Source organism: Equus asinus, chromosome 5, assembly GCF_041296235.1.
Source record: "Equus asinus isolate D_3611 breed Donkey chromosome 5, EquAss-T2T_v2, whole genome shotgun sequence".
In the NCBI taxonomy this organism is placed as follows: Eukaryota; Metazoa; Chordata; class Mammalia; order Perissodactyla; family Equidae; genus Equus; species Equus asinus.
The window spans coordinates 59,345,002-59,372,101 of record NC_091794.1 but is presented as its reverse complement, the minus strand read 5'-3'; the positions used below and the strand labels follow the sequence as shown (position 1 = coordinate 59,372,101).

Sequence of the window (27,100 nt, the reverse complement as noted above, 5' to 3'; positions counted from 1 at the left end):
TCTTCTCTTTCAACCTTTCCATCTCTTACTTGCTTTTCCTGACGTTCTGCATGGGGTGGGACCCCCAGTAAAACGTTCATTGTTGAGGGTGAGAACAGGCGTCTGTGTCTAATTTCCAGTATAGAAAATGTCTTTACATTTTTCTAAATGTATAAAGTTAGCTCTAGGATTTTGACACCTATTCTCTTTTTTTGTCTAGTTTTTAAAAATTTATTTACTTAAAATTTCATTTTATTGTAGAAAAAATACTTAACACGAAGCTACCCTTTGAACAAACGTTTAAGTGTGCAATATATTATTGTTGACCATGGGTGCAGTGTTGTACTCAGATTGCTAGAGCTTCTTCATCTTGCTTAACTAGTCTAGTTTTTTTTTAAAGACTTTAACTTGTTTTATATGTAGATAAACAATTATATAACAATAACTGATTATATGGATATATTAGTGTTGGTTTCAGGACCACATAGTCTGTTTCATTTATCTTTATGTTAATTCTTGCCAGAAAAGTGGAAGGATTTAACGATTACAGTTTTTATAGTATGTTTTAATGTATAGGGAAGTCCTCTCTTTTTTTCTCTCAGAAATTTTAAAACTAACCTCACCCGTTTTTCCTTCTAGTTATTAAAATATTACTGGTTTGTATTTAAACCCGGGTAGCCTGGCTTCTAAGCCGACGTACTTCTGCTCTGGTAGGAGTATGAGTCGAGACAGGCAGGTTACCCTGCCATAACGAACACCAGAACTGAAATCTTTAACAAGACAAAAGACCGTTTCTTCCCCACGCAAAGCGTGTGGTAGGTCTGGGTGGCTCTCCAGAGCAGCCGCCTTCCACATGGTGGCTTGGAATTCTGGGCTGTGTCCATTTTCTGCCAACTGGGTATCAACATCTGCTTCTACAATCACTATGGCAGGGAAAAGAGGGAACATACTGGCTTTTAAAAATTTCTGCCTGGAGTGACATGTATCCCTTCTCATATTTCACTGGCTGAAGCAAGTCATATGGCCCAGCCTTGCTTCAAGAGGCAGGGAAATGTCATCTTCTTACGTGCCAGCGTAGAGACGAACCAGATATATTGGTGAAAGCCCCGATGTCACCATGGTTGTGCTTGCACTCTTGCTCTGCTACTGACTAGCTACGTGACCTTCAACATGTCCCTTTGCTTCCAGTTTTAACATTGGAAAATGACAAGATTCATTCACTTATTCAATTGGTACCCATTGTTTGTAGAGAGCATACCAATTGCCAGGCACCATATGATGCTACAAATACAATGGTAAACACAGTAAAATCCCTGCCCTCAGGTAGTTTGTAGTTTAATAGATTATCCTACTTTTGATTTTTAGTTCTAAAATTCCAAGATTTGACTAAAAAGCAATCACAGCAAGAAACCCGCCAGAGCATTATATTCCAGAGCCTCAGGCATTTTTTCAGGAATTTCTTTCTTCTTTGTGTTCCTAAATCCATTTGGCTGCAGTGTTACCTACACACAGCAACAGATGCACACGCGTTCCTCCTTTCCAAGTCACTATTTTCTCACTTGGTGAAAATAAAGCAGCCTTTGGGCCATTCTCACAGCTACTGTGAAGTTAATGGGCAGAACACTTCATAACAGATAGAAGAAAATCAATTTAATTGAGAAAAACTTGGACAGATGACTTTGCCACATAATGTACATTCCAGATATCAAATAATTTTCTATTACTTATGAATGAACCAAATTACAAAACTTTAAAAATTTCAAAAACATTTTGGTTTGCAGTTAATTTTTCCCTGGAGGAATATTTATTGGTATAAAATAGAAGAAATATGAATAAGTATACTTGTAAGCATGCACAAAACTGGTTTGCCAAGTTTTCTTTTTTTGAAATCTCTTAGGACTTGAAGCAGCCTGCCAAGTTTTAATTTACTAGTTGCCTCTAGTTAAAATACAGTTCAATGAAAAATTCATAAGAATCTGAGCATTGTCTTTAAACATAACGCACCAGCTTAAAATTTGAATGAAATATGCAAAGAATTCCATTCTACTTTGCATTGATGCAACGATGGCATTTTCTTTATTCTTAGTACTGCGTGTCTCATTCTCAAACGAAAGCCAAGAAGTACTGACGCAATAGTTGGATGCGTCTTTTGTGTCATACAGACCATTCTAAATAACCTTCTGACTAATCCCACCCATTTCTCATCCTTTTACAACCCTTTCAGCACTTAAGCGGTATTGAGATAGTTTCACAATATAACAGTTTTTGATTAATTTTCTACTTGTTTGTACTTTGAATTTATTAACTATTGGTATGTTCCCCTTCTCAACAGTAAAACAAGGACAGAGACCATGATCATATACTCTCAGAACCTCTGGTTTGCCCAGTAACATCTAACAGTTATTACTGGGCTTTCAAAGGCAAAATAAAGAATCATCAGACTCTTTGAGCATGGAAGGGCTTAGAGAAGCCGGTAATATTTACTAAGGAGAGATCAATAACCATCCTCTATTCTCATTATACATATTCTCCCTGAGCGATCCAAGCTACTGCCATGTCATCAAGTGCTACCTGAGGACTCCCAAACCCATATCTCCAGTCATGGCATTCTTCCCAGGGTCCGCATTGGCATTTCAACCACCATCACCACCTGGTTTTCTACACAAAGAACTCACACTCAAAATACGTAAACCAGAATGCTTTTTCTTCTTCCTCCACACCAGCTTCCCTTGTGGTGTCTTTTTCAGGATAGTGCCATCATCCATTCAGCCACATGATGCCCCTGGGGTCATCCTTGGTTCTTCCCTTTTCCTTATCAGGCACCGTCCTATTGATTCTGCTTCTTTAATAGCTCTTGAAGTCATCCTCTTCCTATAACTTCCACTTTTAGTCAGCCCTTCCTTCCGACCTATTACAGTAAGAGCTGCCCGCGTGGCCTTCCTGTCTGCAGTCGGGGTTCCTCTAACCATTCTCTCCATACCCAGGCCTGTGACCTCTCTCATGCAAAGCTGATCAGGTCGGTGCATGTCCACTCTCAGTTTTACCCTATCAAGTGGATGGGTGTAATTCCACATTCTGGTCCGTGCCCGGCTTGGGGCCCTGCTCAGGAGGTCTCCATCAGCTGTGTCCTGAGAACGACACCCCTGTTTCCACATTCTTAAATTGCTCTGTCTCTCAAAAGGCACTTGCCTGCCTCAACAGGGCTCCTTCTTACCCTGACCGTGCTTCCTCTTTTCCTGCCCACCATATGTTTCATTTTCCTGGTGATTGCAGAGGACAAGGGGATGAGAGAAAGCCTGGAAGGAAAAAATGAAAAGCACCAAAGAACCTAGAGCCCAATTCCCCGAGGCTGTCTCCCTTTCAATCCTGGAGTCCTCCGTCTTCTGTAAAATGTTTTCTATTCCATACCACGCGTGTAGTCTTTGTGTGGCTCTAAGTGGGCTGTATAATGTCAGTCGATGAGCCTAAAGGGCAATGTTGAGAGTTTAGCTAAGTTACTCTATCGTATTGTTGCCTTGGCGTCCATTTTGTTTGGTCAAGCCGCCTGCGGGGGGCCTTAAACGGACACTAGGCCCTCATGCAAGCACACGCCCTAGATCACAGCCCCTGAGTGACAAGCAGATGGAAGTTCCCAACACGACTTCCTCCACAGCTGCTGGATCAGCAGCCTCCCCCACCTCCCAGCCCTTGCCCTAGCGCGACCCTTGGGTAAGACCCCTGTGGAGCGCACCAAACCCCTGCGGCTTTCGGTTTGAATTGACCAATCCAGCATTAGCCCGGGAATCCCAAAGCACTCCACCCACGGAGGACATAAGGGCATGTGCCCCACGTCCTGCCTCTTCTTCCGCCTATTCGGCTCCTTAAGCCTCCCCGTGCGGCCCCTTGCGTCATGCCACGTACTTCCTCCAGGACCTGTGTGTAATAAACTTCTCTATTGCAGCTTCTCTTGTGGTTTTCTGGCCACCATCTGGCACCCTGTGCTCCACTTAACAAATGTTAATTTAACAAGGTCCTAACAGGCAGTGACCCGTCGGGTGATCTCACTCTGTCCCGAGTCCACTATGGCACCACAGGAAAAATCGTCAGCTACTAAGGGTTTTCTGATAATGATAAAAGAGGGTAAAGGAAACAAGGAAAAAGAGTGAACTGTTAAGAAAAGGCAACTGTTTCAAGATAATCTTGAATCTTGGTTTAAAATAACATGTCTAAGGAAAGAAGTATTTACCTTCTGCTGTGGAAATGTGGACTCCATCATGGCTGTTTCAAAGCTGTGGGCCCCCTCTGCTTGCGTCTTCTCCCACAAAGCCCTGAGAAGTTGCACAGATCGACTCTCTATGGACAGGGGCTCAGGAAACAGGCTCTGAAACGGCATCAATGAGAGAAACAGGACACATTCTCTCTCGTCCTGACAACACTGTCAGATTGACTACAAGGCACTATTTAGGCTGGGTTTGATCTTTAACGTGGTTTAATTTAAATGAAACAACAAAGAAATCTATCTTGAAGATCAAACATATGATACATTCCAGGCTTTTCATTTTTTAACAGAAAATTAAAATTATTGAATAGAATTTTCAAGGCAGTTGATATTGATCTCTATAAATATGCCTAACCTTTGTAACATAGTATTTACCTTGACCATTTCCCAAGCATGAGCTTAATGGGAGGATGGTTAATATAAATATTCATTTTTAATTTTTCAAAGATCTAAGAATTAGGTATAAAATTAAAACTAGAGTACAAATATCAAGTCTCTTTATACAGACTAGATCATGAAGAATAGAAATTAAATAACTAAGAGTTCATTATGCAACTACTCAAATACAAACGGTGTGAGGGGGTGTTTGGGGGAAACAAACACTTTTACTTCTGAAATGTATAATGGGTGAACATTCTTAGAGCTTTAAGATGCTCTGAGTTTTGGACAATAAGATTATTAATGTAAAGAAAATCACATTTACATATATTTTACTCAAGCCACTGAAAATAAAATTTTCAAAGGAAGATTTAAACTATTTGTATGTTTATTAATGAATTATGTGTTTAATAGTTGTTTACATATTGTGATGTTATACCTATAAATGTGAGAAGTGTTTCAATTCAGGGGATCAATTTTATAAAAACATGTAGAACCTCAATAAAGGGCATAAAGTATTATTTATATACATATAATGCCATATATATTATCCTTTACGTGTGAGGTCTGATAAAATAATCATATTGGCTTATAAAATCCTATTTTCTGCGTCAATGACTGTCTGAGCATAGACTTAGAAGAATCTCTGGGTAGTCTGTGTGTACAAATTTTCTAGTTAGTAAATAAAGATTAATACATTTTTTCCAGAAAAATCTATTATTATCAAGATGAACTGTTTCTTGTACTGAGTGGGAAAAGTTGGAGGATCTTACACTCCGAGTAAGTGGCCCACAGATTAGAAAAGGTTAAGAGCCGGTAACAGATTATGCAGCCCATAATGTGGACACATCTGGGGACTTCTTGATTGTTATCGGAAACTTATATAGCACATAATTTTTCACTTAAAGAAGAGCAAGTTCTGATATAATTAAACATCACGCCAAAGAGGACCATTTAGATCAATCTGTGAATTTGAGAACTCTAGGAATGTGTTAAATTGACAGAACAGAGAAAGAGTCTGCCCCAGCACGCAACACATATTGTGTGACCTGGGTTTATAACTAGCAAGTCACAGATTTGATTCTCATTTACCCCAAAGTCAGGATTCACCCAGGTCATACCATATCAAGGGTGTGGGGAGAAAAAGGAAACATTATAATAAAATGAACAAAGAAGAAAAGCAACATATACAGATAGTTTTTGGTGATTTTGCTTAAAGAGAAAGACAAGGAATCAGGCTAAGTCAAAAATATAAGACTGAAGGGACACAAATAAAATCAAGCTTTCTTGGTTTGTTTTCAGAAAACTGACAACTGTTAAGAACAGAGCCAAAGATGAAACCAAATACAAAATCACTGATGAAAACTATTTGAAAAGTAATAAAGTAGAAGAAAAATAAGGTCATTATTTCAACAAAAGGAGGAAAAATCAATGTTGTTTTTATCTTCACATACAATTTGATTCACATGTGAGATGTTATTAGGTGTTCTTAAGAAGACAAGACAGGAAAAGATGGTACTCTTAGGTCATGTCTAAGCTGTTTCTTCTTAATTACTATAGTTCCACTTTGCGATTGTGATATATTCAGGATTAAAATTCATTTTCTTAATAAGCCTGGCTTTACTTTTATTTTTTAAATATTTTTGGGGAAGATTAGCCCTGAGCTAACATCTGCAGCCAATCCCCCTCTTTTTGCTGAGGAAGACTGGCCCTGTGCTAACACCCGTGCCCATCTTCCTCTACTGTATACGCAGGACTCCTGCCACAGCATGGCCTGAGAAGTGGTGCGTAGGTCCACACCAGGGATCATACCCAGCGAAGCCAGGGCTGCCGAAGAGGAATGTGTGAACTTAAACACTGTGCCACGGGGCCGGCCCCCTGCCTTTTCTTTTTAAAGAACTATAACTATCTGGTTGGTAACTTCTGTATGGGCTTACAGAAACATTTTATTAATTGAAATAAATACTATATTATCACGTGGCCTAATTTTTAAACTTCTTTTAACATTTGCATTCTGTTTTTTTCTGCCTCTGCCCTCTCTGCCTGCATCGCCCCAGTTTACGCTTAACACGTGCAACAAAGAACAGGCCACTGGCTCAGGAGGCAGGAGGTCTGAGTTCTGCCCTTCAATTTCCTTATCTGTGAAAGATGTCTAAGATCCTTTCTATTACTAACATTTTACAATCTATATTTGAATTTTAAGTGAAAATTTAATGTTTCAAGATAAGTATTTCCAAATAAGAATCTGTTTGATGCTAAAATCTTTGCATCAAGTTCTTCATTGTGAAGTTGAAAGTTCTTCTTTATGTAGTTTTACCTATATACCTTTATTCCATGGGGGAAAAGTGGCATTCCAGGATCTTAGCAATGGCAAAAATAATGTGTTGACACTAGAATTAATTGGAGATTGAAAGACTGTGGACAAATAGAGACACCTCTCCACAAGGAGTGCTATTGCCCCAAATAAGCTGTTTTTGTTGTTGTTTAACAAAAAGTATTTCCCTTTCATTCTTTTTTAAAGCTAAGGATCTTTAAGATATTAATAGGTTTAGTTTCTTGATTACTAATCCAGGGCCTTTTATAAGAAAACTATCCTAAAATATAGAAAATCTATGTTAAACAATTATGAATGGAATGTGTATGTATTGCTGTTATCAACTCAGGTCAAAGAATCATTCCGTAAAAATGACTATGAACGTACACCCACCGCCTCATTCAGGAGGCGTTATGAACACGAATCGTACGCACCTGCTGGAACAGGAACATGATCTGGATCCAGGGCTGAGGCTCTTGGCTGATGAGGATGAAACTGGATTTGCTGTATAGACAGTAATGACCCTTCAGGGAGCAGGTGAAGAACAATTTTGCTACACAGCTTCTAACAGAATCTAGAAACAAATACACATAGCATTAACTGTTAGATTCTTACCAGAGTTAGGCTTTATACTTCAACACACCACCACCTTTAAAAATACATTCTTCAGGGCCGGCCCTGTGGCATAGTGGTTGGGTTCGGTACACTCTGCTTTGGCAGCCCGGGTTCACAGGTTCAGATCCTGGGCGTGGACCTACATTGCTTGTCAGCCATGCTATGGCCGTTATCCACATACAAAATAGAGAAAGGTTGGCACAGATGTTAGCTCAGGGCTAATCTTCCTCAACCAAAAGAAAAAAAAGGAGGAAGTTTGGCAATAGATGTTAGATCAGGGTGAATCTTTGTCAGGAAAAAAAAATACATTTTTCAGTCTGTGAACTAATAACTCCAAACTACTGTGTATTTGGGAGTAGATCCATTCCATGGAAGGTAGATTTAAATGAAGATGCTTTAAACAAGTTGTATTCTATTTATCTTTCTCTTGTCTTAATTAACAATGCATGAAGAATCTCCAAGCAACTCATGTGGAAGAAAAAAACCTCTTGCCAGTAAAAAGGGTGACACCATGTCGTAGCCATCTGATTGATGGTTGACATGATACCTGGGACCTTGACATGGTAACCTGGGAAGAATAAGCGCATGGACGAGGGAAACCCAGGCATTTTCTGGGCAGTGGATGGTACCCCATGAACCAGGAGCATTCTTCTCTTGGTTGTGTGGGGGCCACAGAGACAGCCTCCAAAACTCTGGCCAGAGTGTGGCTTCCTGTGAACTGGCCTGCTCTGGTTTGAAAATGTCATTTCACCTTGAAGAGCTCAAGCAGGGAGACTTAATGAGAGCATTCTTTAGGGACAAGAAAGTGGGGCAGGGTGGTGGCAGCGTAGAGCAGAGGTGGGGAGAAGCCGAACGTGGGAGGAGCCATCTAAGTTTTACAGCCCTACAAGATGGGTATTGTTGTTCCCATTTAAAAGATGAGGGAACTTAGCCCATTAGAGGCTCAGCTTGGTGAACCACTGTGACTGCAGTGTTCCCCACTATGACCTTGGAGGCGGCACACAGAAGATGCTTTACCGTGTCTGGACAGATGGCTGATGCTCAGGGCTCCTGAAAGAATTGCTCAAAGCTGCCCAATCTGTATCAGAGCCGGGATTTGGACTCAGCCAAGCTGATGCCACATCGGGATGCTTTGGGCTCTACCGTACTGGAGATTTTAAAATCTGTAGTCATACTAATAGCTAATAGGGTATTTTTTGTTTCAGAATTAATCTGACATTTTAAATGAAATATTTTGAAAATTAATAGATTCAATATGCCCTACTCTTAAAAATGGAAATGGATTAGAGTTTATTAAAAGTTAACGGGGATCCTAATAAGCGGGCATCAATCCCCGCCTAAGAGAGTGCACAGGCTTCCCTAGAAAATGGGGGAGTCGGGGCTCAGGCGAGAAGGAATAATAGGTTTTTGGAAAGAGTTTGGAAGAGTTAAGGGAGAGTGGCCAATGATAGACTAGAGGCGAAGATGTTGGGAGCAAAACAATAAAGTTGCAGAGCGATTTAGAAATATATACAGAAATCTTAATAATAGCTTTCCACGATTCTGAAACACTGGTATAAAAAAGGGCTAGTTTTCATAAACTCAATTGTTTTGGGGAATGAAAAAAATGGGGGGCTGAGCATTCGATATCCATGTATAAACTCAGACATCATTTCCACTTTCTGTGGGAGAATGGATCACGAGATGTAAAGAGTGCTTGAAGATTCTGTGGCAGAGACAGGAGGCCCGGCGCCGAGAAAGCAAGAGCTCAGAGAATAGACGGGAGCACAATAGCGGCTTGAAATCAGAAATTGTTTGACAATGGTAATTAAAATATTTTGCTTTTGGCACTGGTGCTCTGAAAATTGAACTTAAATTAATTATTGCTGGAGAAATAGGAAACCAAGTATTCCAGGAGAGCACACACACACAAACGGTGTTTGAAATAAATCTAGCTGTAAGGCAGACATTGAGATAGCAATGCGTTTGCTCTAATAGGAAGTTTCAAAAGCAAACAAGTTCTTTTTCAAGAACCCACACAATAGCTTGATGGTCATGTGTTGGACTTCAGGCCTCTGCCATAAAAACGGTTTTTGTCTTTTTCCTTCCTCTAAATTCTTACTGCTCACTCATGTTTTCTTTTGAAAATGGACATTGATTAGATTTATTTTACTCACTCTGAGTCCACTAGCTTTCTGTATACAAACCACAGGGATCCCAGATCACAGAAGATGGGCAAAGTGGTACAAGAGAGAGACTTTGAACTTAGAAGCATACACACTGGCTGTAAAAATAAATGAGTTCTGTGATGTAAGGCTTCTATTAATGCTTTCGGTAAACGTGATCTGTATCGATATTTTTCTCCTCATTTTTTTTCAGAGCTTTCCTGGTGTGGAAAGTTTTCCCCACAACATTAACATTTTGTTGTTAATTTTTCTCTGTAATTTTCTCCCTCCTGTTCATTCTATGGTATGGAACGGTAGGCATGCAATAAACAGTTGTTGGATGAATGAAACTAAGAATTTGTATATTGGTTGTATATTGATTTGTATACTGGTTGTTGAATGAATGAAATAAGACACTGCAGGGAGCAAGAGGGGCCGCAGTGTTGACACTGCTCTTCAGAAGCTTCCAGCCAAATGGGAGAAGCACCTATGAGCAATGGAGTGAATTGTTCTCAGTCCGTGAGATAAGGGAGGGACACACTGCTGTGACCGCTCAGAGAAATGAGCAGCTTGTTCTCACGGGGGAGGTGATATGCGAGGTGGACCTTGGAAGATGATCAAGATTTTGAACTTAGAAAAAGTTTGAGGGGGACAACCCCGGCTGCCCCAGCGGAGTACGTGGAATTTGAACTTGAGGCCATCAGGGCTGGCCTGAGGTTTATTCTTCACGTCTCCTCCGGTGCCTCTTGGCTGGGACAATTTCTCAGACTTCCCTTGTTTTTGATGACCTTGACAGTTTTGAGGGGTACTTTTGTTAGGTGTTTTGTAGACTGTCTCTCAGTTGGCATTTGTCTGTTCTCCTCATGATTAGATTTTGAGTTTTGGGGAGGAAGACCACGCAGGTAAATTGCGGTTTTCATCGTGTCCTATCAGGAGTAAATTTGATCAACCTGACTCAGGACTGTTGATGTTGACCTTGATCACCTGGCTGAGGTGGTGGTTACCAGGTTTCCCCACTGCAGTTACTCTTTTTTTCCACTTTCCACACGGTACTCTTTGAAAGGAAGTCACTCTGTGCAGCCAACACGTAAGAAGTGGGCGGTTGGTTCCACTCCTCGAGGGCTGAATAGCTACATAAACTGAGTGGAGTTCCTCTGCACAGATTGGTCTCTTCCTCCTCCAGTTATTTCGTTCAAATTATTTACTCAATTATTCTATCAGTATTTACTCATGGATATTTATTTCATACTTCGATACTCTTTAGTCTGTTGTCTTTCTCTGATTGTTCCAGCTTTGGCCATTGGGAGCTCTTTCCGCTGGCTCTTGTCCATTTGATGTTCCCCCATCATTGTGTATGTGGGTTCTTTTTCTTTGAGCACTTCCTTATTTTCTGGCACTAAAAGATGCTCTAGGCTCATTTTTGTATGTTTCCTACCCCTGTCTTAGAATCAGCTGTTTCTCCAAGGAGTTCTGGTTCCTTTTATTGGAGAATGTTATTAGAAACCAAGCTCTGGGTGCTGGGTGTGCTTGTTGCTACTAGGGTGTCATTGTTCCTTGGCCTTCTCAGCTGACAGAGCAAGGAAGGAAATTCTGTGTGTACGCTAACCTGTGTACGTACACATATCTATAGATTTTTTATATGTAACCATGTATGTGTATCAAGCTAAACATGAGTTCATACTGACTTCAGTTTAATCCATTTCCCCATGGATCGTCCTAGCCTCCTCCGCTTGCTTATCTCTAAGCTTCCACATCAACAGGGAGAAGCCTAGCTCCACTCTTAGTATTTTTATCTCTGTGCGCTATAGAAGGCAGACTTCTCTCCTGACCCCCAGCCCTGCACCTTCCCCTCCCTCCTCTCTTTCTCTCTCAAAAATTTTTGTGTATTTGGCACCTACCATAATGCTTGGCATAGAGAGTTTCCTTCTAAACATAATAATGATATTTTATTATACTTTCTGGTTTTTTTCTGGAGCAAGAAAGATAAAACTAGTAGGATAGTCCCATGGAAATAACAAGAAATTATAATAATACGATATGAATTTTCATGTTGAAATTTTATCTCACTTTTAACTAAACACTCCACACTGTATATCTAGCATGAGAGATATACCTATTTGTTAATAAGAACATTCTTCCTTAGTTTACCCACTTGTATTTTAGCTGTATTCCAACTGGAGTAATCTTGGTAATGTTAGGATCCTGGTAAAGAAATACTTCTTTATTTGTTTCATGGTTGAAAATGCTAAAAAAAAACTTGTTAGACACCTAGAAAGTTCATGCCACAACTAGAAGGACCCACAACTAAACGTATACAACTATCTACTGGGTGGGATTTGGGGAGAAAAAGCAAAAAAAAAAGAAAAAGAGATTGGCGAGTTGTTAGCTCAGGTGTCAATCTTTAAAAAAAAACAGTCATCCTAAATTCTTAAAAAAGAATCTAGAAGGTATACTAATTACCGTTTTGGGAAACATTTTAAATTAGAAATAGTCCTAAATGACATCATGATGTTTCAGAAGGGAGTTATAGTTTTATAATAATATTTTAAACGTCTAGTGGTGGAAATTCTAAATCAAGCAAAACCATAATCAAAAATAAAAATCAGATCTAGTTTATGTGTGTGTGTATGTGTGAATTACTTAAAATATTAGAGAAAGTTAATGTGTGGAATAACTAATGTTAGCATTTACTTTTGTACCAATTACTCTGTTAGATGTTTTCTTTAATTATCATTTAATTTTCGTAATTATCTATTACTATCTATTTTTTTCACTTAGGAAGTCAAAGGGTCAGAGAGTTCCGTGACTTGATCAGGTAAGATGCGGAACAAGAGTTTGGACTCAAGTTCATTAAAATGCAAGGCCCACGTTTTCCTCACAAAGTGATACTGCTTTCTTCAGAGTCACATTGGCTAACGGACTTGAACCTGCCTCCCCAGCTGGGCCATCTACAGTTTCCGTGGGGACAGGACAGGCAATCCAAAATAAACTACCAATATCTTTAACAGGACCACATAAATTGTCCAGCCCACAAATAAAACCTAAGGCATTAATTTTAGGCGACTATTATACAGTCAGGAAACTTTCTAACCTGGGAGTAGGACAAATCTTTCACAAGTCTAAAGAGCCGCGGCAAATCTGTAACGAGAAGCTCGGTGTAAAATGGGAATAATTCGTGTCTTTTGTCCTCAAATATGGTAGGAAGAAGTAGGAAAGCATTCTGAAACCAGAGGAAATAATCAAAATGCCTGGGCTCTGAGTTCCTTAGAGGTAGAGAAAGCTGTGGAATCGGGTAAAGGGAGGGCTGTGGTGGTGACTTCAATGCCCTGTGATGCTCTGCTGTCAGTTTGTAAGTGTGTCTGTTTTTCTAAACAGCGATACGGGATCTGAGAAACACTGTTCTTCTCGGGAGACCAGACAATTATAACTCGTGTCGCACAGCGGTCACTAACATAGAGTCTATGCCATTATATACTTTTTATTTAGAGATAAGTGCCTTTTAAGAATAAAGAAGAGAATGTGGTTTTGGTTTTTTTTATAGCTAATAGAAATATTAAAGAATTGGCTTTATTTTTTGGAAAAAAGAATGTTAGCTCTTGTTTTGAATTCTTTACCAAACGTACACTTTGGAAGTCCTTTCCCAGCTAAATAAGGATCAAATAAATGTATCTGGCTTGTTTCCCAGGTTTTTTAACTGAGTTATTCTTCATATCCAAACTATATTTCTAGAATGATTTATAAAAACTCAAATACAGGAATATCTTTGCTGAAATTGCTAGATTGAAAGTATTTACACATTCAACATCACCTATAAATAAGCACCAGAGTCAGAGGAGGCATTTCGAGGGACTTCGCAGGAAGGGAGCTGACTCTTGTTGACTCCTTACTTTGTACCTAGGAGTAAGTGTAATAAATGACACGAACGTTTGTGAAGGAGGTGTTGGTATCCCCATCGTATGGAGGAAATCTTAAGATCAAACCTCCAGGAAGCAGTTGAGCTGGAATTTGAACCCAGGTTCCAGACCATATTCTCCCTCCAAGTATATTATCAAATGGCTCAGACACATTAGAGGCAGTGCCTCACAGAGGAAGTGCGGCTCGATGGACGAAGCAGTGGCCCAGGAGTCGGACCACCAGAGTATCAGTGGGTAGGCTCTTGTTATCTTTTTTCTCTGTCCTATGGCTTCTTATCTGTAAAATGGGGGCAGATCAAAAGCTTGTCTAGAATGTACTTATTTTTAATTTTACTTTTTTTTTTTGCTTACTATCTTTCTCTCTCTCCAAGATTGTAAGCTCCCTGAGGGTAAGTATTTTTTGTTGTGGTAAAATAAATGTAACACAAAATTTACCATTTTAACCATATTTAGGTGTCCAGTTCAGTGGCATTAAGCACCTTCACATTGTTGTACAATCATCACCACCATCCATCTCCAGAACTTTTTCCTCTTGCCAACTGAAACTCCACACCCCTTAAACTATAACTCTCCATTCGCTCTTCCTCCAGCCCCTGGCTCTGTGTCTATGAATTTGATTACTCTAAGTACCTCAAATAAGTGGAATCATACAATATTCATCCTTTTCTGTCTTATTTCATTTAGCATTATGTCTTCAAGGTTCATTTATGTTATAGGATATATTGGAATTTCATCCCTAAGGCCGAATAATTTTCCATTGTCTGTGTGTACCACATTTTGTTTATCCGTTCAACTGGTGAGGGACATTTGGGTTGTTTCCACCTTTGGGCTACTGTGAATAATGCTGCTATGAACCTGCGTGTGCGACTATCTCTTTTAGACCCTTTTTCAATTCTTTTGTGTATATATCCAGAAATGGGATTGCCAGATCATTTGTTAATTCTATGTTTAAGTTTTTGAGGAACTGCCATACTAGAATGTACTCTCTAGCTCTGAAATTCTGTGGTTCAATGAGAGGTAAAGAGGCCTATGAAGAAATGTGTCTGAGATGACTGCCCGGAGCAGGGCGGATGTTTGCCCAGGGCTACTGGGACTTGCTCTCAGCATGAATCCAGGACAGACGGCAACAGGATCTGCTAGAGTAGATTTCCTCCCCCTGCTTGACACTAGCCAGACAGGAACCACAGAAGCCATTTCTGCCATCTTCCATTTAATTCTCCTTTGATGTATTTCAAAGACATGGAATTCAAAATACTGACCCGGAATGAGTAAATAATACTGTCATTTAACTGTATAAATATCCTAAATTGGATAGAAAAGAAGGAGGAGGAAATGAAACTGGTAATTTATTGATGAGAGCTTTTTCAAAGTAGGTAGAATAAAGGATGTTTTTGAAGTCAACCATAATTACAATTTTGTGGAAAAATGTAGAACAGGCTTATCACTTTAAAACATTTTGCTTTTGCCTGAAAAAAAATGGAAGAAGGCATCACAAACCAGTGTGGGCCACTTATTAAACTTTAATTGCATATGATTTGTAGAATATATTTTTGTGTTAGACTAAAACTGTACTCTCCATCACTCCTAAATTAAGGAAGTTTTGAACAGAATAACAATTTCATAGCTTCAATGTAGGAAATAAAACAAAAGATATTCCAAGGCAAAAAAAAGAAAAAGATCCTCAAAAGTGAAGGTGAATTTCTGAAATGACTGTTTGAAATGATATCAAATAACTCTTCAAGAGTAGACATTGCTTTAATCATCTCGGTATTTCCAGGTCTTGAATTTGCAAAAGGTGCTCAGAAATGTGAGTGGTTGAATTGGTGAGTACCTAAGGAAAAACTACAAAATTTCTCATTTGATCAAGAATTTAGGGCAGGAAGGTGACGGGAAAGAAGACTTTGTCTCATTTTCACTAAGTTCTCTTTATGATGTTATCGGTTGAGAAACACACGGTTCCTTCTCAGCAGCTGGCTGGCCACTGGCCACATCCCACGCATATGTGCAACCTCCCCGCCCAGAGCAGGAGCGCTGAGCTCGCTTTCGCACTCACGGCAGAAATTCCAGCCAGTCATCAAACGCGTGACAGATGCTTTTGTTCTGAATCATCAGGAAAACGAAATAAAGTTCTTTTGCAAGTGATTGCTTTAACAATGAAAACAAAATTCAGAGAAGAAAAGGGAAATTTGGTAATTGTTTATTCAGAAATGTACAAACTGTAGATGTACAAGTCCTATTCTTTGGCCCTAATTTGGGGGGGGGGAAGTTGAAATTATACATTGGTGTATGAACACATGTATTCTATAAATGCGTGGGAGAAAGTCTGTAAGGCTCTAGATCAACCGTGGACAACGGTTATTCTGACATCACAAATGGGACTGGGCACGGGGAGCACACAGTCTTTATTCCATATACTTCCGTATCATTGTAATCCTGTCCTTATGGGTTTATATTCATGTGATACCTGCATAATTTAAAAAGAAAATCATATACAATGAAAAAGTTGATATTGGTTAAAGCAAGTAATTAAATGATGTCTCACTAAACTACCATGCAGTGGGGCTAATATTAATAGTGTTAAAAGTATTTTTCTCTTTTGCCTTCCTGAATCCACAACCTTTGTCCTAATCCAATTAAGCCTCTGCCTACCTGGCAGTTGGGTGGGCGTGGGAGTGGTGGTGGGTAGACACTAGATAGTTAGAGGAGTTCAAAGAGAAAGACAAGGTAAGGTAGAATGTATCTGCCAAAATGGGGTTATGAAGCATGACAATAGCCTTGCAAGCAACGCTTATGTCTTGAGGAAGGATATTCTAAATTTCTTTAGCTCCTTTTAGTCTATCAACTCTGAACATGGAGGGCTTACATTACAGACCTGTGGTGTGGAGGGGATGCAGCCAGGTCAGCTCTAAGGTTGGTAGGGAGGAGAACAGAACATCAAAGTAGTGAAAGAGAAGACTTTTCAGTTCTGGCAGGGGAGCTTGTGGAGAGGAGAGAGACAAGTGTGAGGCCATTAGAAGTGGGTCCTAACTTCCCCATCTTTAAACTTCAGCCTGGAGAAGGGGAAGTATATTACGTAAGTTATGGTAACACTGAGGGCAAGGATGACCCTTAGGAAGGAGATGCACTCCCAGGTGGCCCTCAGCACCAACACAGGGCAGCCAACTTAGTTAAAGGCACAGCTCACGGAGCAGGCAGAGGAGGTCTGAGGTTTAGCTCTCCGTGCCTCTGTTATGGAGTGAACAGGTGGAAGAAGCTGAGGCTCTTGCTGGACGGCTCTTAGAGCAATCACCACGGAGGCAAAGAGCTCAGCACAGTGACTGCAGTGAGAGCTGTCCAAGCCAGGCCTCAGAGGGGACGCCGAGGTGGGGTCAGACTGGCCAGGCAGAGCTATGGGCCTGCCCATGCACAGTGTCTGGGTGATAAATTGCACCACCGTAGACTTCAGCTGTGCGCCAGCAGGGAGAGGGGATCAAGCAAAGGACATTATCCTTTAGGCAAGAAGACACTCCCTCCCTGCCCCCAGCCCCAGGCACAATGCTTTTCCACCACCACAAGGAACAGAGCCCACTTCCTCCCGCGCCCAGATGCCACCTTAGGGAGATAAGCATGGGAGGGGTATAAGAAAGAACATTTTCATCCAAATGACAGATTGTTTCCTAAATGTACTATTCAAGTGATCAGATGAGTTTAAATTTAAATGGGGACTCAGTTAATTTCCCCCGTACTCACCTGTGGTTAGTTGCTCATGATGAGTTCTAGGCAAAATCATGGTGCATTTTCTCTGCAAATCTGAGTTGTAACATGAAATCTGGCGAGCTTACAATAAGCAAAAAGTAACGATAGAGAACAAAACTACACTGAACAAGAAGACTGGAGTGGAGAAAGAAATTTTGTCCTAATAAAAAAATCAATCTTATTAAGAGTCACACAGCAAAGGGTAAAGGGTGGGGAGTGGCCAAGGAAGGGAGTCGAGCATCTTGCACAAGAACGGCTGAAACCTAATCACACACAGTGAGATGCAGTGTCTCTTGTTGCATATAAGCTTGCGAATTTCACATGTGAGAACTGTTGGAAAGCTGCGCCGGCTTGCTGTTTTATGTTGCCATTAAAGAACAGAGACTTGCCCATTAACCTTCAGGGGGTGGAGAATCTTGATGCTCTCACACGGATGTTGCTGCCCTGAGGCAGAAGCCTTCCCCTCAGAAGCCACTCTAGGGCCAATGGCATCCAGCGCGTTCCTGCTCCAAGGTGGTGGTGAAGAGCCAGACCCTCCAACTTACCAGCTTCGTGTCCTTGGGCAGCTTCCAGAACCTGTCTGTGACCTAACCGGGAACAACAAGAAGAGCCGCCATTTCTGAGGGGTGACCAAGCATCCTGCTTTGCCTGGGCCTGAGGTGGCTGCTGGAACTTGAGACTGCCAGAGCCAAAACTATGAAAGTCTCCGACCAACCAAGAGGAGTTGGTCGCCCTGGTTAATCTGAGCATAAAAGGAATTAATTCGTGTGAGGCTTTCAGACAGAAGCGTGCTTGGCACAGAGCGAGTGCTTAATGTTTGTCATCATCGTGGTTATCACTATGACAATTACTACTATTGCATATGGAGAAAGAAATGATCCTTCCGTCAGGAGGAAATATTTGAATGTTGCCATAATGCTACTTTGATTCGAGAAATGGGGCTGCGTAATGACCCTTGGAAGCTCTAGGTCTCTTGGTGTCCTGAAATTTGGGTCTCTTGGACACCTGAAGTGGTATCCTAATTGTTTACTTTAGAATGAACTTCATACAGAGATAGTACTGAAGTGTAGACTGAAATAAAATTCTATACAACGGAAATAAATTTCTCTGGGGAAATGACAGAAGAAAGAAAATCTCATAACTGCGTGAAGCCATCCACTGGGTCTCTCCGAAATCCTCCAAAGTTCCAGCACTCCAAGTCGTGAGCAAGTGAGGCTTTTGATGCTAATGCTATTTTGAGGCTCGGAAGCCTAGAAATGTGGCAAGAATGCCATCAGAAAGCTCTAAGGTAGGCTTGCTATTTTGCAGTATTTAAAGGATAGGTGAGAGAAAAACTTTCTTGCAGCAGAATAAGGGGAGAAATAGCTAACATTGATTGGTTTTTTATGTCGGGTACTGTTCAAGAGCTTATGTGTGTATTGCCATGTAATGCTCCCAACAATCCTATGATGGAGATACTTCCAGGTTAGAGCAAGAAGCTGAGGCTGAAAGATGTTAAGTAATTTACTATGCTTAGACTAAGCAGCAATTAATAACAGTTGAAGTAAAAGAGGGATTTAATTTATATCTAGATTTAATTTATATATTTTTAATTATGTAAATCCTTTTATAAATTTTGTATCACTTTCATTTACACAGTATTTAGAGATTCGTTGATAGTTTACTTTTGGTTCTGATTGCAGTTTTGATCTTTATAGGACAACTGGATGAGTTATGTGGCTCATTTCCATTCACGCTCAAACTTCTCTTGAGGGACACCCAGATGATTGACCCATGAAGTCCCACCTCAGGCTATCGCTGTTCCCCAGTGAGAGCCACCTGAGCTGGAAGCATAGCAATCGAGGAGACAAACTGCCTCTGTCAAGTTAGCTTGGAAACTAGAAAGTCCATAGTAGACGTTAGAAAGGCTATAGTAGAAGCAAATGTCAAAATTATTTTTCTATAAATTAATGTTACACCCAACAGAGGTCAATATATCTTTGAAAGCCTTAGTTTCACCCATTGCTTCTTTCAAGTTGTATTTAAGCACAACTTGTTTCATTCCTATGGGACCTAAAATCCAGCGATGATGACGTTAGTCATCAAAATTAACATTACATAGAGTCAACTTCTTTTTTCTATTTCTGGTTAATCAATTATTTCTACTATCATTTTCTTACTGCTGCCCAGAGAAAGAGTTATATCATAGAGTAGCAATTTGGTTGCTACTGGTTCAGCTTCCAGAAACTCAGCCTTCTAGTTGTACATTTGGAACAGCTGGTTATATTCTCGTCCCGTGAAGGGAGATGGGAAAGTCTTTTGGAGGACCACAGTGAGAGTTACCAGGGTTGGATATTGCTGCCTCAACGGGCTATTTCCGATGGTCCATGGAGTGGCATGAACTTTGGGATGAGAAGACAATCAATGTTCATTCAACAGAGGTGGCAGAAGTGGGCTACTGCCCCGAGAAGCTCTGGCATCTCAAATATTTGCCTTGTGTGGCGTATCTGATGCCATTTGCCTTGTGTGGCGTATCTGATGCCACTGCCAGTTAAAAATCATAAAGTTCCAGAGCTGAAAGGGACTTTGAGTGGTAGGCTTGCTCATATAAGTCAGGAAAGACTTGGAAAGCTATTCTTTTCTTTAAAATATTGAGATCTAAAAACAGTTGAAAGCATGGTGAAGCACTGATTCAATTTTCCCCATGTATTTAGATTATAATGGCTTCATTTTGAAATTAAATGAAGTGTTTCTACATTGGCAAGGCCTCATTGTCAATTTTTCTGCTTCACTGAGAGCCCTTTCCTGCGAAGGGGAATCTGGGTATCAGAAAGTTCAGATGGAAGGCGTTTATGACCTAGAGCCAGCCTGAAAATGGTTGAGATATTTAAAACCCATCTGTACTGTATGATAGCATCTTGCTCAAAGGAAATCTCTTAGCAGATAACCACTGGGCTGGTCCTCCCAGGAGAGGACCTTTGAGATTCATGAATTCACAACCATCTGAGCAACCACGCGATAACTGGTATTGTTCTGTATGAAAAAACTCTATGAGGAAACCCTCATTAGTATTAAGCCCTGGGCTGGGGTCCTGGATTGAGAGAAGCAGCAACAAAAGAGCAGGTGGGATACATGACAAGGGGTCTTTCCCAGGATTTGGATGGCAGAAGTCAAGAAGTAGCTGATGTGCTGTTTCCATAAGCATTTACGAAGAGCCTAAAACAGCCATGTGCTCCAGGTATAAATATCACAGAACACACCCTTGCATATGCCAACCCTGGCCACCTATGGAGAGCAACAATATCCCATGACAGGCTTTGCCTGAGCCACTTCCAGAACCAAAGGAGGCAGACCTGGTGGTTAACTAGGAACTCTGTCACCACTAATGTTGCTGGGCTGGAAAGAGACTAGGTTGAGATGAACAGAGATGGAGATACATGAACAGTAAGCCCTGGGTCCTCACTTTCTCCCACTCCGTGTCCTCACTGGAATGGGAGCTGGCTCTAAATTCTGCCTAGCTGCTGCCAGTGCCTTCCCATCTGGAGACTGGCCTGTTCGCGGGTCTCCCTGTATCCACTTGAATGGACTATGCTGGAAACATGCCCTTGGCATTCCTTTGCTGCCAGGAACTACATCTGTTCAAGAGCTCTAGTTGCCCTGCAAGCTTCATCTTTTTAGATATGATTTTAGGCCTTATCTGCAGAGCCACTGCTTATAGCCATACACGCTTTCCACTATGTGTGTCCAGGGGGCGTCATTCCCACAGGCCACTGTATAAAAGGTGCCCTTCGGAGGTGGGCAGGCAAAGGGCCTGCACATCCCATGCAAGTGAGCCACACTCCTTGGACAGTGTGATTTGGGATTGTGTGGAGATCCCTGGAGGAGGCTGACATTCTATTCTAGTTGGTTTCTTCTCAGCCATGACTTCTTACCCCCATTCTCTGTGCTTATGATATTCTGTACTTTTCTCAACCCCCTGCATGCCTCTGTGGGCAAGACCCTGCTTTATGACTCAACCAAACTTTGTTTAGCGTACTGAGTCTAGGAATGAAAGACAGGGAGGGAGAGAGACGTTTGAGAAAGTGCACGTAGCTCTTGTTCCAGAAGAAGACTGCAGAGGCCACAGGTTACCTCTGATCACAGCAAATGGCCTGGCAGAGCGCGGTGAATTTGCACTGAAAGGGAACAGTGCTTCTTGTAGTTCCTTCAGGGCACGTGTATGTTCAATAGCAATTAGGCAAATAAATAATAGAGGCAATAGAAATATGCTTGTCCTTTGCAGATTTGAATAAAAACATTACTCAAATATTCAAATAGTCTGTTCCTTGGGAACTGAAAGTTTATCAACATTGTTCTGAGAGCCTGAGAACATGCTGCCAAAAGCTTTATTATCACAGAGCGAGGTCAGCGCACCCTATAGGGTGCACAGCAGCTGATGGGACAGACTCTGCTGCTGCACACCCTGGGCTCAAAGCTCAGGTCTACCGACGGCCAGATATGTGACCTGGGGCAACTTTGTTTCTCCTCTATATTTCAGTTTCTGCATTTGTGATTTAAGAATAATAATACATTACTCAGGGTAGAGTAAAGCATTTAAAATGATGCCTAGCACATAGCGCTTGCTGCTCCTAGTAGCACAGAGGGGTTAACCTAGAACCATTCTATAACTATGCTTGTAACATTTATTTATGGAGTATTTAATGATTATTAAGTATGGAGTTTGTCACAGAATGTATGGTCATATATTTTTGAAAAATTTGTTATAAAAGACACAACATAAAATTTACCATTTTACCATTTTCAAGTGTACAATTCAGTGGCATTAAGTGCATTTATGACATTGTGCAACCGCCACCTCCATCCTGTTCCAGTAAGTTTTCATGACTTCAAATGGGAACTCCATACTCATTAAGCAGTTCCTTGTCATTCCTCCTTCTCCCAGCCTTTGGAAGCCACAAATCTGCAATTTGTTTCTATAGATTTGCCTTTTCTGGATACTTCATATAAATGGAGTCATATAATATGTGGGTTTTTGTGATTCCTCTCTCTTTCTTTCTTCCTTCCTTCCTTCCTTCCTTTCATCTCCCTCACTCACTCTCTTTTTCTTTCTTTCTCTTTCTTTTTTTGCTGGAGAAGATTTGCCCTGAGCTAACATCTGTGCAAATCTTTCCTCTATTTTTTAGTATGTGGGCCACCAGCACAGCATGGCCACTAACAGAGTGGTGTAAGTCCACGCCGGGGAACTGAACCTGGGCTGCCAAAGTGGAGTGCACTGAACTTAACCACTAGGCCACTGGGACTGGCCCAGTACTTCATGCCTTTTGATGACTGAATAAAATTCTATGATTGGATATGTTACATTTTGTGTATCCATTTCATTCATCGATGGATATTTGGTTTGTTTCCCCCTTTGGGTTGTTGTGAATAGAGCCGCTATGAACATTCATGCACATGTTTTGTTTGAACACTTGTTTTCAATCCTTTTGAACATATACCTGGCAATGGAATTGCTGAGTCCTAAGGGAATTCTGTGTTTAACTTGTTAAGGAATGGTCATATGTTTTTAAACAATTCTTCTCTTGTCCTCGCAATATCTAAATTTAAAAGTGAAACTGTCATATTAGTGTGAAGGAGACGCAGCTGAAGTGACGTCTGCAGTCCCTTCTCAGTCCCCTGACCGCACAAACAGGCGAGAGCAACCCTGACAGACGGCGCTCAGACCAAGAACCCTTCTGCCAGGGACCGACTGCCTGTAATCACAGAAAAGACTTATTGTGGCAACACTGTGCATACTTTTTGGATTAATTCCAGTGTTGTTTCTAACATTTCAGAAACTTAACCAATTCTCCCCCCAAAATAGAAATTGATTTCAATGACTGTATTGACATTTCTATTACTTCTCCAGTGAATTTTTGATAACGACTAGAAACAATGCACTCTCTACCAACAATGACAAGTCTGACTCAGCTCTGGGAAGAGGAACTGGAGCATTTATCCAATCATGAGCCCTCCAGGGGAAGTTCATTTGGAAGAATTAACTGTTTTCTCCCATGCATTCTTTTTTTTTAAAGATTGGCACCTGAGCTAACATCTGTCTCCAATCTTCTTTTTTTCCCCCCCTTCTTCTCCCCAAAGCCTCCCAGTACATAGCTGTATATTCTAGCTGTAGGTCCTTCTGGTTGTGCTGTGTGGGACGCCGCCTCAGCATGGCCTGATGAGCAGTGCCAGGTCTGTGCCCAGGATCCAAACTGGCAAAACCCTGGGCCTCTGAAGTGGAGTGCACGAACTCAGCCACTCGGCCACCGGGCCAGCCCCTCCCATGCATTCTTGATGGTTGCCAAATCCGAGTTAGATGTCCAAATAGTAAGAATGCAAAATAGTCAACATCAATATGATCAGAAATAAATATGGAGGATTTTCATAGGTGTTGGTACAATTTTGGAATTTATATGGATTTTGAATCTAATACAAACATATATATTTATATGTGTGTGTATATATATATATATATATATACACACATGTATACATATTTGAATGATGCTAATGCAGTTGATTTCTGGCAATGTCACAGAGTCACTTTGTGGTTACAGTGAGTCAGTGGAAGCCCATGTGTTACAAATAAACATTTGGCTCTACCAAGCAGAGATTTATCAAGAGTTGTAGAGGCGAACAAGGCAGGCCAGCTGTACCCGCTGCAGGTACCATTCCACGTGTGACCAATTACCTCACGATTCCACAAGATGTGTAACAGCAACCAGATTTACGGCACAGAAAACTTTAGGAAGCTTTATTATTAAACTCCACCAAAATGGGCCTGTATACATTTCTTCCCTCTGAGAAGAGAAGGATGAGCCTAAGGTTGTCCATATGTGAGTCATGTGCGCATCTTAGACCTTCTGGCCCAGCCGCCACCCAAAAGCCTCAAGAGAACGCTGTTAGGAGAGTGGTAAATATTTACCAAGAGGTTTGAGGATGTTAGATAGATTGGTGCGAGATGCACGAGGCCTCCACATAGCATATCTCAACTGTCTCAAACTCTCCGACGTTTTCGCAAGAAGTGGCCTTTAGCAACATTTAACCAAACATGGCTTTCCTGGCAGGTCCACTAGGGATCTGTTCTACCTTGATTTTATAATCATGCGTTTGATATGGGGAAATCAGGGAGAATCTTGTTTCATATGCTGCTAAATGAGGTTTCATTGAATAGAAAGCAACTAATTGTGTGCAGCGAGTTCTGGGGGTGTACCACGAATTTGGAAGATAATTTTAGAACATAATTCTAGTCTTAAGGGAAACTCAGGACTGCAGCCTACAAATATGACTAAAAGCCTCTGAGGAAGGCATTTTCGCATGAACACTCTTAGAGCATAGATTCTGAGAGATGCTGCAGATGACTTTTCACTGGTGCAGTTGCCGTAAACTAGGGAGAGTTGTTAAGCTTGAAGAAGGTAGATTTCGTTTGCTATCCTGCACCAGGGAAACATCAAACATCATCCTGATCACTAATAAATACTTTGGGATTTATCAGGTAAGGGGCATTGGGGTGGGGATTGAAACTGTAGAAAGAGTTATTGAGAGTTTTACAGTTTAAAGGTAGATATTAGTAAGATATGAATACAAAAAAATAACAATCCAAGATTAAGTAGTGCCTAGAATCACTGAGGACAGAGGAAATAAGGCTTGCTGAATGGCAGGTGGATCCAGAGATAAATGGAGCGGGAGGTACCTACAGGGGCAATGGCACGGGCAAGGCACAGACGTGGGGATGCAGATGCGTCGTCCACAGAGGCCGAGGCGTAGACAGGCACGAATCTAGGGTCGAGTCCTGACTCTGCCACCTGTGGGCTATGGCGTTACCTTGGACAGGCGTTTTGAATTTCCGACTCTATTTTCTCATCTATAAAATGAGGACAATGATAACTAGACTGGAGGTTTTCCATGTGGATTAAAGGAAGTAATTTATTCAATAAATATTCATTAGGCAGCATAAAGAGTCTCAGTAAAATCAGCAATTCTTACTAATAATAAGTCGACCCACTTGAAAAGAAAAAATCCATGTGAGAAATTACTAGAGCCTGAAACTAGGGGCAGAGATACCTCCCAATACAAACGGCGTCACCACCAACTTACGACTGTCACTTCTAACACTGACACAAGACAAGCCAACAGCAGAAACCAAACGGTGGTCTATTTCTATTATTTATAATACATATATTTCTTTGTTCAACAATTTACAAGTAATTCCCTATTTCTTGTTTGTTTTTAAGAGGATAAGCATTGGCTATGAAGATGTTAAAAAAAATATTCCAAAATATCCAGACATACAAAAGTGAAATTTGGACTAATAAAGCTCCTTATGAAGATTTGGCTTTTTTAAGCAGTAAAAAAATAATTATTCAAAGGGATTTCATAGATTATAGACACAGACTCACAGGAATTTTCAAAAGCTCATTCATTCACCGTGCGTTTACGGAGCTCCTACTGCATAGATATTGGATGTGCAGTAGTAAATAAAAGATGTGCTACCTAGTTTCTCTATTCAATAAAGAATAATACACAAAAATACAAATGTGATAACTGCTACAAAGGAGAAAAAAACAGGAAAACGCCCCAAAGACCAATGTGGGAATAGCTCATTTAGATTGGGGTGGGGCTCAGAGAGGGCTGCTCTGAGGACAGGCAGGAGTGAGCGACGTGAAAGGTGAGGTGCAGAGAGGTCCAGGTCCAGGCCCTGAGACAGGAAAGAACCTGGGCAGTAGGGCTGGTGTAGACAGTTCTCAAAGACCATGCCAGACTTGGTATTCTTTTCTTTTTAAATTTGTGCAAGCTTGACCACAGCAGATGATTTCAAAGCCAAATTGACCTGGATGATGTCTAAGATCCATTGGAAACTCTTGGAATAGAACTTCAAAACTAGTTCTGGCAACAGGGGTACTCTAATCCCCATCACACACAGAAGTATGACTCACAAAAGACCCTCCAGCTTCAAGAGATCACATTCACAAGAAGCAACTCAAATCAGGGCGATCGGTGAATTCATAGGAAATGATGCGGTGGTATTGTTCCAAGAATAAAATGGTAGTCAACACTGTAACAAAGATGGTAGGGTTAATTTTATTTCCTTTGTAAAATTATAACTCCTCCTCCCTGCTTGAACCACCATGTACCTCGCTCTGAGTGGGATGGCCAAAGCCCTCCCTGCAGGTCCAACATGGCAAACGGCCGTGCTCTCTGATCTTGCCAAGTCAGCCTTTCCCCAAATCCAACTATCACTCAGCATAAATCCAAGGGAAAACCACGGCAGGTTGTCCACAGATGTCCTCACAGACAGTCCTGGATATGCGTGTGCCTTAGGCATCCACATTAATGTAAAATCCAGTAGGCTGGAGAACCAGACACCACCCTGAGCAGATGGCAACTGGTGGGCAGTGATGGCAGGGATGGTGCTCCACGCCCAGGGAAGGCTCGCGGCTCCTTGTATCCCATGCCTTTCTGAATCTATGTGGTGAGCAGGGGCTGCTGAAGGAGATTTGATTTTAATTTTGCCTTCTGCCAAAACTGAAAATCAGTAACCAGCCCCCTCCCATAATCGCCATCATCAATATTATGATGCTCTGTGCTCGAGGAAACGTTCTCTGAAAAGCTGCTGTCGAAAAGCCCAGTCTGCGCATATGGGATATAAGATGTGTTTTTTTCTTTGATATCCTCAAAGAGAGCAGACCAAACTAAGAATGAAAGGAATGTACATGGGATAAGGAAATACGAATACAATGAACTGAGA

At 41.1% G+C, this 27,100-nt stretch overlaps 1 protein-coding gene across 8 annotated transcripts in view; it reads right to left on the bottom strand.

The window, feature by feature from the left end:
- The window catches only part of VEPH1 (ventricular zone expressed PH domain containing 1), a 212,598-nt gene that overhangs the window by 44,878 nt on the left and 140,620 nt on the right, over positions 1-27,100 (bottom strand). For 6 of the 8 annotated variants that reach the window (XR_011503304.1, XM_014861910.3, XM_014861912.3 and 3 more), the window contains 2 exons: positions 7,364-7,503; positions 4,205-4,339 (listed from right to left, as the gene is read on the bottom strand). Coding sequence is in view for 7 of the 8 variants with exons in the window: in XM_014861910.3 (XP_014717396.2) it covers positions 4,205-4,339; positions 7,364-7,503 (275 nt within the window). In the remaining variant the exon portion in view is untranslated. Of the gene's footprint in view, positions 1-4,204; positions 4,340-7,363; positions 7,504-25,259; positions 26,408-27,100 lie in introns of those variants that run through there. The other 2 variants (XM_044770990.2, XM_070509599.1) reach the window with 2 other exon arrangements.